General features: G+C 37.4%; 1 protein-coding gene across 4 annotated transcripts in view; it reads right to left on the bottom strand.

Annotated features, from left to right (window-relative positions):
* WDR17 (WD repeat domain 17) overlaps positions 1 to 8,914 on the bottom strand; it is a 40,496-nt gene extending 31,582 nt beyond the window's left edge. For all 4 annotated transcript variants that reach the window (XM_051620027.1, XM_051620030.1, XM_051620029.1 and 1 more), the window contains exons 1-2: positions 8,894 to 8,914; positions 519 to 647 (exon numbers count right to left, since the gene is read on the bottom strand). In XM_051620027.1, the coding sequence (XP_051475987.1) occupies positions 519 to 641 (123 nt within the window). In that variant the 5' untranslated portion in view covers positions 642 to 647; positions 8,894 to 8,914. The remainder of the gene's footprint in view (positions 1 to 518; positions 648 to 8,893) is intronic.
* Between the last annotated feature and the right edge of the window lie 3,898 nt (positions 8,915 to 12,812).

The following is a 12,812-nucleotide window of genomic DNA, read 5'->3' as shown; positions in this document are numbered from 1 at the left end:
TATCTGACTTGGACAGAAAACTTGTTAAATATTCAGTTAGCCCAATCACTATTAATACAGTCAATCCTCTTTTCACTTATAAACTATTACATACCATTAATAGCTGCACTCAAACAATCCTAAAATGGTTTACTTATAGGTATGGTAGCAATAATTTAGGAACCTGTAAGGGGTTAAACAGGATAGAATACGAAAATGTGCTTGAAATCCTTCTCATTTCTTAAATCACTTGGTACAATTAAAAAAAAAAAAATCAAATGCCCAAACCTTACAGTAATTTTTATTTATTTTAATCCTACTAGTGGTATAACTCATGAAGTTAAAATAAGTATATCCTTTATTTCCTGATGTATTTCTCAGTCTGAAAATTTCATATCCCACTGGATTTCTATTTTTTTGTTTTCTGTTTGTGAATAGTAACTGCAAGCTTCAGAAGACTGCTGAGATGAGCAGTTCAGAAAATGAAGAAAGTAGTAATTTGTTCCAGACCAAAGTTTCTTAAATAAAAGTAATCTTACCTGATAAATATAAATAGCAAGGGTAGCACAGTAGACGAATCTGTCCCCACTAGCAGCACATACATCCTTGTTCCATGGCTGACATCCCGCAGCTAGAAGTCCCACTTGTTTAACCTGTGACATTTTTGCCTTTAAAACAGAAATTTATTTGACAACAAGATGACAGAATGTTAAAGAACAGAATAATAATTTTTCTTCCCAAAAATAACATATATATATATATGTACCTTAAAATTACAGATAGACTTTGTGATTTAAAAGCAAGATCTTGTGTTTATGAGGTACAACTGAATGTAGCTGAAATAAAGCCAAGCAGATGTTCACAGATCTTCAGTGCGACGCGAGAAAGGGATTTTAATACCATTCACAGGAATCCATTTGGGAGAAAAAAAGGGAGGGGGGCAGCACATAAAAACTTGAATAGTTCTTGATTTTTACTAGCTGAAGCTATTCTTCATCACTCTCATTTTCTTCTGCAATCTGGTTCAACTATATTACAATATAATGCCCTCTCTGCTCTCCTCATCATCCCTACAAAGACGACTCAACAAAATAGACCACATGCTAACAATTTTAAGTAAGTTAAGCAACATTTCTAAAAAGGTCTTCAAACTACTTGCATAAAACAACTATGCATTACTTATAATCACAATCCTCTTTGGAGAAGCCTTCTAAATTTTCTTAATAACTACTGTTTAACAAAAAAAGTTGAAGAAAACTGGAAAATAAGAAGGAAAGCTTAGTGTAACACTACTGTATATAAAATTATGCCTTCACTGTCCAAAACATGTCTTAAAACTACCAGCTCTGCTCAGAATGAGGCAAGAACTGACTTTAAATACAAACACAAGTAATTCTTTACTGAGCAAGACCAGTTATCCACCTAGCCCTCATTTGATTCATGCTGATGTCAAAATGTTATTTGAAGCACGTAAGACCATTTTTCTGTGATACGTTTACATATTCTACTACAGCCAAGAATCCACACATTTGCAAAGGTATTGTTAAAACTAAACTGGTGGGTGGCTTGTACAGGATGACCTCCACAGGTCCCTTCCAACCCTAATCATTCTGTGATTCTGTGATTTAAGAAAACCTTCAAAATAAGCCTTGTTGCATTTATTTACAGCAGACAAGTAGGAAAGGCCATCCCTTTCAATTAGAAATGAGTCATCATGTGATATAAACATCCCAGGTTCAAGCCAACTGTCTGCTGATGCAATGCCTGCTCCATCAGCCTGCAGAAGTAATAATTGTGGCTTTCCCACCACCATAGAAAGCTGTAGAGGTCAAACAACTGCAAGGGAGGTTGACAAGGATGAAAAGGTGGATAACAGTCTGCAATCCTGTGGTCAACCAAACGGCAGAACAAGGTCTAAACTGTAAAAAGGATTCACCACTTCTTCACAGAAGTCAAATCAGTGCAAACAAGGCTCCATGACTGAAAGTACTACCCATAAACAGGATATTGAGATAACTCATAGCTGAAACCTCTTCATACATATGACTTCAACTGGGCTAGCAGTAGAATCCTAACACAGAAAAACAATTGTACTTGTGTCAGTGAGAGCTCCTGCAGAAAAGAATCTTCTCGTGCAGACTGGTGAAGGAAAAGTCTGCTGAGTTTCACCATACCACTGAGTGCTTCAGCATGAGCTCAGGTAAGGTCCAAACATAAAAATTTACTCTTCCAATTATGTTATAGACTATCTCATTCAAGGACACATTTATACTGCAGACAGATTAATGGACTGAGGGACATTATGTGAATAAACATTACATGGAGGATGGGATCTCTAGGTAAAGGAGCCGAGACTATAATCTTTAAAAGACAAGGAGAGTTATACTCAATTTACCAAGTGTTAGGTAGATTTTAAAGCCCCACAACAGAAAGGGAATTAAAAAGAAAAAAGGAGACTTCAAGTGCAATCAAGTATTTTGAGGGAGAAACTCTTGATGAAGTACAAGGAGTGGTTAGGCAACACAATGCTGTGTAACAACTTTAGGAGAAATATGTTGTCTGCAGATCACTTTCCACCTACTCCATATCTACTGTATGGAGCAGGAATTATTTTTCTGAATTACATTAGTATGAAAGCACATTTAGAAAAAAAACCTTTGTACAACTATGGTAATGGTGACCTGTAGTACTCAAAGGAACCTATCAGGCAATACTGACAAAAAGCTTATTATATAAATAAATATTTTAAAATTTCCATTTTAATAGATATATACAAGAGATGAAAATAAGTTGAATGACCAATTTTATTTTCTATTTTTCTTATCCACTTGTGGTATCTACTTAGCAGATAAATAGCAATGAATAAATATAAGAAGCAACCTTCATGAGAGTAACTCTCTGTTTAATTTGTGGTTTCACTGCAGGTAAGATTGACTGTTATGTTAAGATCTCTTACAGATGCTAAAACAGAAGTCCACAGATGTTTCCTTCAGAGTAACAACAGATTTATCATGTAGTATTCTGCAGTAATCTGTATAAAAACAATTCCTGTTAATATATTCAACAGATCTTCCTTCTTGCCTTGACAGGAGAGAGAAGTTATGCCTGACTATATGAAACCTAGTCAATAGGAAAATACTATTCTAAGCAGCTGAGAATAAAGATTCCAAGCCTAAGTGCTGAAATCTAGAACAAAAGGAAAAAAAGTCCTCTACACTGGTTTTACAGTTACTATGATTGCACAAAACAGCCTAGCACTTTGGGTTTGCAGGTAGTTCCACTTCTAGCACTAGTATTTCCATATTTTGCATGCAGCTGATTTACAGTTAAGAGACATATATATAATGTTGTTTGGTTGTTTTTTTAATGTCATTAGGACACCTGGGTAGTTTAGGGTATTTTAAATATTTCCAAATGCATACATCACTGTTTAGAATTCAGATTAGATTACTCGTGACCAAAAATCACAGTAATCAAATGGCTATAAAATTATTTCAGCCTAGTTCTAAATGTATGTCTGTAAGCAGTACTGGATATTTCATATTAAGTACTGTGTTTGAAAGAGAAGATCACATTTGTCTTCTCTTTGTTCCACATTTACATTAAAGACAAAAGGAAACTCTAATAGGTTTTTCTGAAGAAATTCACCAATTTGCTTCATTCACAAGTTTTAAATTAAAACTACAATTATTGATAATGTACTATTTTTCTTCAAGTCTGATATTCAAATGAAAATGCTTAGATGAAAAAATTCTGCTTTGTGATATATCATTATTCCATTGAGTTAATTCATGTTTAAGAAGCGTTATTAAACTTTGATTCTTCAATATGGGTTTTTCCTATTTAAGTATCCATAAAAAAAACTACATATGTAAAATATTCTGAGCTCTATTATAGAAAGAAATTTGCATTTTATTTACTAATACTTGCTCTTTTAAACTTGTTAATCTTTCCTGCTCCTTTTAATGAGTTATAAACTGTTTTACAAAACACACTGCAGCTGAAAAGAAGCATTTGCTTCGAAATTCAGTCCAATAGTACCTTGAAGAAGAAATTACAGTTGTGTGGCTTACTGACTGTTAATCTTTACATATCATGCATAAAAGCACTTTCCTGCAGCTCTTTTTAGAGATTATAGACTTCTGTTGAACATACAGTACAAGGAAGAAAGCAGCACTTACCAGAACAGCCTGAATAAAAGGCCAGAAAACTAGAAATGCAGTATAACCAAATCAACATATATATACGATTTCATACACACTGCATTTTTATACAATGTGTATTTTTCATACTTTGTTTAAAAAGTATTTTATTTCAAAAGGGATGCACATGTAATTATAGTGAATTCTCAAGTATACACTGAAAAAATATTGTGCATGTAAAAAACATGTACCACTTTGGGAAAGCTACCTAAGGATGCCCACGGTTTCCAAGGAGATGAAGGAAAGAGGGAGGACAAAAAAACCCTTTTCAATTGCCAAGAGCAGCCTAGTCCTTCCTTGTTGCTAAATATAGAAAAAACCCCAGAAATTGAAAGTCTGTATGCCATAGAGCTATATTATCTGAAAATAACAACTGCATGGACTAGATACATAGACATGGCTATATATCAATAACTTAAATATATATGTCTATTAATCTCTACCTTAGCATAGGAATAGTTTTTTGTAAAACACTTAGGGATTTCCATGTTCATTCCAATATGTTGCTGTTCCCATAAATGGAAAATCTAGCTCTGGCTGGGCAATGAAGGAACTAACCCTTGATGTTCACAGAATAATGCAGTTACTAAAGGATGCAGCAGAAAAGACTGAGCATTTTGTCACACCACACAGAGAACAACAGTGTCAGTAGCCTGGCAACTGCAGTTCTTTAACAGGCACCATTTTAATTTTAACCTAACTCCTTTTTCCCTGCTTCAGCTACTCAGTGTATCCATTGCTCACTGTATTTCTGGATTGTACTACAATATTTACAGAATAATAATGGCTCTTAAAATCCATCACTTGTCACCCTTTATTTATCAAGAGATGTGCTTGCATGTATTCATGAATTTATGACCACCAAGCACAACTGATAACACATGCTTATATTGTTAGCGATTGTGGTCCCTATGGTGTATGACTTGTCCAAATGAGTACATACACGTGTGTTAATCAATATGCTTCTGTATATATAAACCCCTAGTTTTTGAACAGCTATATGCAGTAAAGGGTTAGTGGTGTCTGCTTTTGTTCATTCTATTATCACTATCTTCCAATGTTTTCTAATGCAGAAAGATTGCTGTCTCTCTATGTTTGACATGTAAAATTGTTATATCTCATCAAGTCTATTGTGCCCAGGTACAAGTATTTTTGTGAATATGCCTACGATAATGTAATAATGAAACATTTTCTTTAGCGATATAAAAGTGATGTCTCCTTCAAGACACTGGCTATATTTAGCCATCTTCATGGGAAAATCCTCTGGAGATGAAAATGCGAACTGTGAATCAGTTTCAAATTCATGACCACATCCAAAGCCACCAGCTTGAAGGCCTATAATGTACAATGAATTAAGCTTGTTAAAAAACACAAAGGTCTTCAAACCTAGGAAGAACTCTCATCGTGTCTGTGAGACATGGCAGATACCAAGTTCTTCCTGACTGTGCCTGCCACAACAGCATGAAGTCTCATGCAAGAACATAAGCATAATTAGTACAAGCCCTCTGCCAGTGGGGCTGGAAAATGCACTTTATAGCCATGTTAAGAAATTAAATTCTTATTATTAGGTACAGACCCATGAAATAAAGGATAACTGGAATATTCTGGTACATATGCAATTTAGAAGCCAATAGACAAATTAAATTTACTAAGAGTAAGCAGAGCAATGAAATTTCCAAAAACTGCTTCTGGAAGGAGTATGTAAGTAGTATATTTTCTAAATTCTGTTCTATGCTACCTATCCATTACATGTATTTATATCGATTTATGAATCTGGGGAAACTCAAAAGTAAGAGTAACTACATCAGAAGATGATGTATACATACACAATATGTACCTTGTCAAAGACCAGCTGTCATGGAAAACCATGTTAGAAACAAAGGGCCATGAAGATGATTAGATGATTGTAGAACCTCTCCTTTGAAGCCAAAGGAGACAGGGGTTGTTGTGAGAGTCGGGGTTGTTGAGTCTGGAGATGAGAAGGCTCCAGGGAGACCTTATAATGGCCTTCTAGTACCTGAAGGGGGTCTGCAGGAAAGCTGGGGAGGAACTTTTAAAAAGGGCATATAGTGACAGGACAAGAGGGAACAGTTGCAAACTGAAAGAGGGTAAATTTAGATTAGATGTTAGGAAGAAATTCTCTCCTGTTAGTGTGGTGAGACACTGGCATGCATTGCTCAAAGAAGCTGTGGATGCCCCCTCCCTGGAAGTGTTCAAATGCCAGGCTTGATGGGGCTTTGAGCAACTTGGTCTAGTGGAAGGTGTCCCTGCCCATGGCAGGGAGGGCTGGAACTGGATGACCTTTAAGGTCCCCTCTAACCCTAGCCATTCTGTGAGTCTACGAAATAGATGGCAGTGTCACATTTCAGTTATAATTTCTTAAGAACCAGATACCTCAATATCAGATGAACTACTCCCTTTCAACAAAAAATTCTTCCTACTTTGCATAGAGTACCACAAAATACTAAAGAACTTTCAGTTCTTGATGTGGACAATCAAACTGCAGTTATTAACGTAGGTCTCTAAATAGCTGAAAATGTACACATGCTACTTCAAGCAACTGCTTCAGGGGAAAAGATAAGCAAAGGCTGTCTACATTATTCATGACACTCACAGTGTAGAATAATATAGAATAATTATGTGTGTTTATGCATGTATTGCTCTAAAGAAAAGATAAAGCCTCCATGCTTCCAAGCAGGATTTACTGCTTGTTCAAGTGCCTACCTGGTTGCTAGTTTACCATTAAGCAGTACAGACAGAGAGTTTGCAAGCTTCTCTGCAAAAACTAGAAAAGTTTTCCTGCTTTTGTATACGATGCATGGCACACAGACCATCTGTGGCTCCTGATGAATCAAAATATTAACCAGAGGCAAGAAGAGACTGCCTTGGGCAAGGATTGGAATTTCAACAATATTTTTCAAAACACCAGAAGCCTCGGCTTGACTCTTAAAACCAGCATTTGCAGATGACATTTCCTAACTAATGATAACCTAACAAGTGTTTAAAATGAGTGCACTTAGTTATCCAGATGCTGCTTAAGAAAATAACATCATTATTTAAACGATAATTTTAAATAAACAAGTGTTCTACCAGTGTTCAAACATTTTAAACCTCCACAAAAATCCCAGAGCCAATTTTCTACTAGAATTGATTTAACTACAGTATCTCTGGCTTTACAAGGGAAGAAGTCCTAAAAACGTTGTAGACTTCTGGCTGCAGTATGGAAAAAGCCTGGATTTAAAAATCACAGCCCAAGATGGCATTTTACAGCAACGAACACTTTTTTGAAGTTAAAAAAATATATATATTAATCCAAGATATACCCTGCTTAGAAAACCTAAGGACAATAATTTAACATTCAAAAAATCATAACTTGGGTTAAGTCTTACAAAGGACTGTTTTTGACTGTCTTGACTACACTACTTATACAGTTTAATTAGAATATCTATTGTGCAACTTCAGCAAGATAATCTAAAGAGTAATACTAAGGTTTGAAACAGAGCATGGAGAAATGCTGATATTTCTAATATTACATCACTAGGAACGTTGAACTACATACCTAATCAACTGGAGATATCATACATGGCAGTGGTAACAAAACCATGATCTATCGAATAGTGGTTAGTAATACGGTAGTAATACGGTAGTCATACATACTGTATGTATGACAAAGAAATACATACAACCATGTCTGATCTCAGTATATATCATGTCTGATCTCATCTTCCAACCCAGAGATACCACAATCACCAGAAGATTGCTTTTCTGCTGGCAAATTGCAAAGATGACAATTCTGATTTCAGATGATGTTACTTCTTGACACATCTCACACCTGAATCCCTGATGAGCAGTTATTAAAAGATAACTCCACATCTGAAACATTAATGAGTGACATGTAAAATGAGAACAGTGGGAAGACATTAAAATCTGCTAGCTTTGAATACTTAAGAGCCTATAACTGGCATTACCAATACATAATAACGTAACTAAAGCAGCTGCTGGCCCTTAAGTTTCAGTGGCACTCCCTACATTCTGATTCAATGGCTGAGAATATACTACCAAAATGAGAAACAGAAATTACAAAAATATATGATTACATAAAGGAGCTTGATACAGATATTAACTTCCCACCATAAATCTATGAAAGCAGCAGGAGATCAAGCTTGCCCAAGGCATGCAGTTAAAAAAAGATGCAAGATATTCTGCAAATGTTGCTATAGTAACAAGTCCTCCTCCTTACAAAAATGTTAATAAAAATATACAAATATCCAAGGCACAACTATGAAATTATGCTAGCTGAACTAATATCTCCCAAATATTTTTGTTTTACTCGATTACTGCTTATAGTTATGTTAGTTTACTCCGTGCACAGTATATTAATTCATCTTAATACAATAAAGTTAAGGGTTTGATTGCTATCTCATTGCATATTAAAAAAATACTACTCATTAAATTATGCAACCAAAAAAATGCAAGTAGGTGGCCACAAAACCTCCAATATATTTTATTCAGCTAGTACCATTAATTTTGAAAAAACTGATTTTAGATGTGCTTATCTATGATTCAAGGTCTCATTAAAACTACTAAAAATCCCTTCTTAGTATCACTATGGGAATATTGCTTTCAGTACTAGTAATTATAATACACAGCAGCTTAAAGAAGGAAATTATAAAGGAAGTAAAAGAGAAAATATTAATTTAAATAATTCTTACTCATTGTTGTCCTTCATACCAATCATCTTCATCAAACCAGTGGGAAATATAAGTCATCCAAGCCATGACAGAAAGCACAGTTGAAACAAAAAACACAGAGCCTGAACACATGTGAGTATGATGAGTCCTGTGAGAAAATGTACTCAAAATCACATGCTACCCAAAGATCAGAGCTGAACTCTGTGTTATGATTTGACATTAATAAACTTTACATTCATATATCTATCTATCTATCTTCTGAAATATTTTTAGCAGCAATTTAAATGCCGTATGTATTGGATTCTGAACCGGAAAACAGAAATCAACACTAAAACAGTCACTAGATTGTATTTTCCAGTATTTTAAATTAAAGCAAGTTAGTGCTTCAAGCTTGATTTTACAGTACTTCTGAGCTCTGAAAATCAGATGCTGTTCAAATCATTCTTATTTATCACCTAAAAAATGATTTTCCTTTTTTTCAAATGTACTCTCTGTAGGAAATGTGGTTAAGTGCACAAAAGCTTGTACTGAAATGCAAAATATCTTCAGAATCAAGGGGAGTGATATGCTTTGATTATGCAGGGAGTGGTTTCAAATGGCACAGTAGGAGGGGCCATGATTATTGCAAGTGCCAAACATCTTATATTTAACATTCTTTTTTAGAAAGGGTAAAAAAAGAAATCAAAGTTCTCCATTGTTCAACAGCCAGCAGAACCTGAAGGGCTCAACTACAGCAACCAGCACTGGCTGGGGAATTTAGAAGCCTAATTGTCACTAATTTATCAGAATGCATCTGCTGCTTTTCTCTCTCTCGGGAGAGTTTCACATATCTGACTGCATTTATTCCTTCTGCAGCTAATTATCCTTTTTCGGTATGCTCTCAAGTTTCACATCATATTTAATTGTGCATTATACGAATGAAAACAAGAGGTAAAAAGAGGAATGAAAGCTGTATTGTTCATACCACAATTCAGTACTGCAGCAGCAGTACATCAACTGTGCTGTTTAGAAGACATTATCATAAAAATCTTCTGGCTGCATGGCTACAGCAACTATCAAATCCTCAACAGAGATTATGGGAACCTAAATAGCCCCAGCTTCTTATGAAATCTAGAAGCCAGACAACTCTGCCTTTCTACACTGAATTAGCAAGCTGTTTCCCAAAATTTGCAATATAACTGCAAAAGCTAGACTGTGATGTCAGATGTTCAATCAAAAAATAGACAAAGGAAAGTAGGAAAAGAACAGCTGGAAGTACCAGAAACTAACATGGACTTAGAAATTAACATTACTGACCATTTCCAAAGAGCAGTTCAGTGTCATTATCAGTCCTACTTTAGCACACATAATTTCCATTACGACTCTTGTATAAGAAAGCTCTGTTCTCAGATACACAGCAGGGAAATAAAGAAAAGCAGCAATAGTTTTGCTTTCCAACCACTTACTCAGAAAATATGACGCCCAAGGAAAAAACAAACAACCCAAACCACACGGACAAAAAAATAACAATTTAAATCAAGACCCTCACTATATTTATAAGAAGGAGCATTCCCAGATTAGCAGATTTTTTTGGTTATAAAGTCCTCCAAACAAATGTAAACATACAGAGGAACTTCCCGCCATCATGGAATCATAGAATGCCAGGTTGGAAGGGACCTCAAAGATCATCTGGTCCAACCTTTTTAGAGAATACTACACTTTATATGAGATGGCTCAGCACCCTGTCAAGATGAGACTGTCCAATGTGGGGAATCTACCACTCCCCTTGGGAGACAATTCCAATGTCTGATGATCCTCACGGTGAAAAATTTACCTCATGTGTCCAATGGGAATCTCCCCAGGAGCAACTTGTGCCCATGACCCCTTGTCTTCTCCATGTGACTCCTTGTAAATAGGGAGTCTCCATCTTCTTGGTAGCCACCTCTTAAGTACTAGATTATGGTAATGAAATCTCCCCCAAGATTTCTTTCCTCAAGGCTGAACAAGCCCGGTTTTCTCAGTCTCTCCTCATATGCCAGGTCCTCCAGTCCTCTGATCATCTTTGTGGCCCTTCTCTGGACCCTCTCCAGCCTGTCCACATCCTTTTTGTAGACCAGGGACCAAAACTGAACACAATACTCCAGGCATGGTCTGACAAGCACCGAGTAGAGCAGGATGATGACATCTTTATCCCCGCTGGTGATGCCCTTGTTGATGCAGCCCAGCATCCTCTTGGCTTTCTTTGCCACTGCAGCAGCACACTGTTCCCTCATGTTGAGCCTGTTATCCACCAAGACCCCCAGGTCACTTTCCACAGGGCTGCTCTCCCGCCAGGTGGATCCCAGTCTGAACTGCACTCCTGGGTTATGTATTCCCAGGTGCAAGACCTTACACTTCTCCCTGTTGAACTTCATCAGGTTCCTGCTAGCCCACTCCTGCAGCCTGTGCAGGTCATCCTGGAGGGCGGCTCTCCCTTCCGGAGTGCCAGCCTCTCCACTCATCATAGTGCCGTCAGCAAACTTCATCAGGCTGCTCTTGATCCCAACATCCAGGTCACTTATGAAGATGTTAAACAGCATTGGGCCCAATATCGATCCCTGGGGGACCCCACTTGTGATTGGTTGCCAGTTTGAGGAGGAACTATTTACTACAGCTTAAAGATCATGTAAATCCAACCCCTCTTCATTAGCAGGGACACCGCCCACTAGATCAGGTTGCTCAGAGATCCATCCAACCTGACCTTGAACACTGCCAGGAAATGAGCATCCACAACTTCTCTGGTGTCTTACCACCCTCAAAGTGAAAAATTTCCTGCAAATGTCTAATCTAAATCTTCCTTCTTCAAAGTTTAATCCATTATCCCTCATCCTATCACTACATGCCCTTGTAAAAAGTCCCTCCCAAGCTTTCCTGCAGGCCTCCTTCAGATACTGGAAGGCTGCTATAAGGCCTCCCTGGTCCCTTCTCTTCTTCAGGCTGAACAACCTCAGTCTCCCAGTCTGTCTTCATAACAGGTGTTCCAGCCCTCTGAGCATCTTTGTGTCCCTTCTCTGGACTTGGTCCAACAGCTCCATGTCCTTCTTATGTTGGGGTCTCCAGAACCAGACACAGTACTCCAAGTGGGTCTCACAAGAGCAGAGTTGTCCTGGTTTGAGCCAGGATGAAGCAAATTTTTCTTTTACCAATTTTTTTTTTTTTTTTTCTTCAGTGAACTCTCTTTTAAGCACACTTCCTGAAAGTAGCAGCAAGTTTACCAGCTCGTGGACTGATAACATCTGAATGTTTATAGTTACTGCTGAGAGACCGAGGGCACCTTGTTCTGCTTGTTGGATTTGTTGCTTTGGACACTAAAGGAGCAAAAGAGTCATATCTGCAAGCCTCCTGTAGGGAGGAGCAGACTAGACGGAGGGCAAAATTGGGCAGAGATATCCATATATATGTTTGCATGGCTCTCAGTATAAATTCAGGGATCACAGAAGACAATTTCCTTCTCCTTCGTCTTCTCTTCTGCCTGTGGTTTGCATCTGGGAAGGACTCCATCTATCCATCTCCTTTGATCCCTAGGTCTGTGCATCCCTGACCCTCATAGCTCTACCCTCAGCTCCTGTCTATTCTGCTGCTATCTCCAGAAGAGGTCCAGGACATTTTGGAACGGCTCACAGCTAAGGAGAATGTCATGGGAGTTGCTGGGAGTAGGGGGAAGCAACAGGGTTTTGCTGTCTAGTTTAGTTTTCAATCAGGAAAGTCTCTCTCCTTATTCTCTCCTTTCCCTAGCTGGGTGGGAGAGGGAGAGGACTGAGAACATTGTCTTTGGTTTAACTGCTGATCCTGAGTCAAGCTGTGACAAGTGTAGAGGAGGAGGCTCAAATATATACAATGCAAAGTGCACAGAATTTTATGGGAAACAAGATTAACTCAGACACCTCTACTCATATAGTTGAAGAAAAAGCGACTAAGTGAT

This window comes from Apus apus, chromosome 4 (assembly GCF_020740795.1).
Source record: "Apus apus isolate bApuApu2 chromosome 4, bApuApu2.pri.cur, whole genome shotgun sequence".
NCBI lineage: Eukaryota > Metazoa > Chordata > Aves > Apodiformes > Apodidae > Apus > Apus apus.
This window is presented reverse-complemented; position numbering and strand designations above follow the sequence as displayed.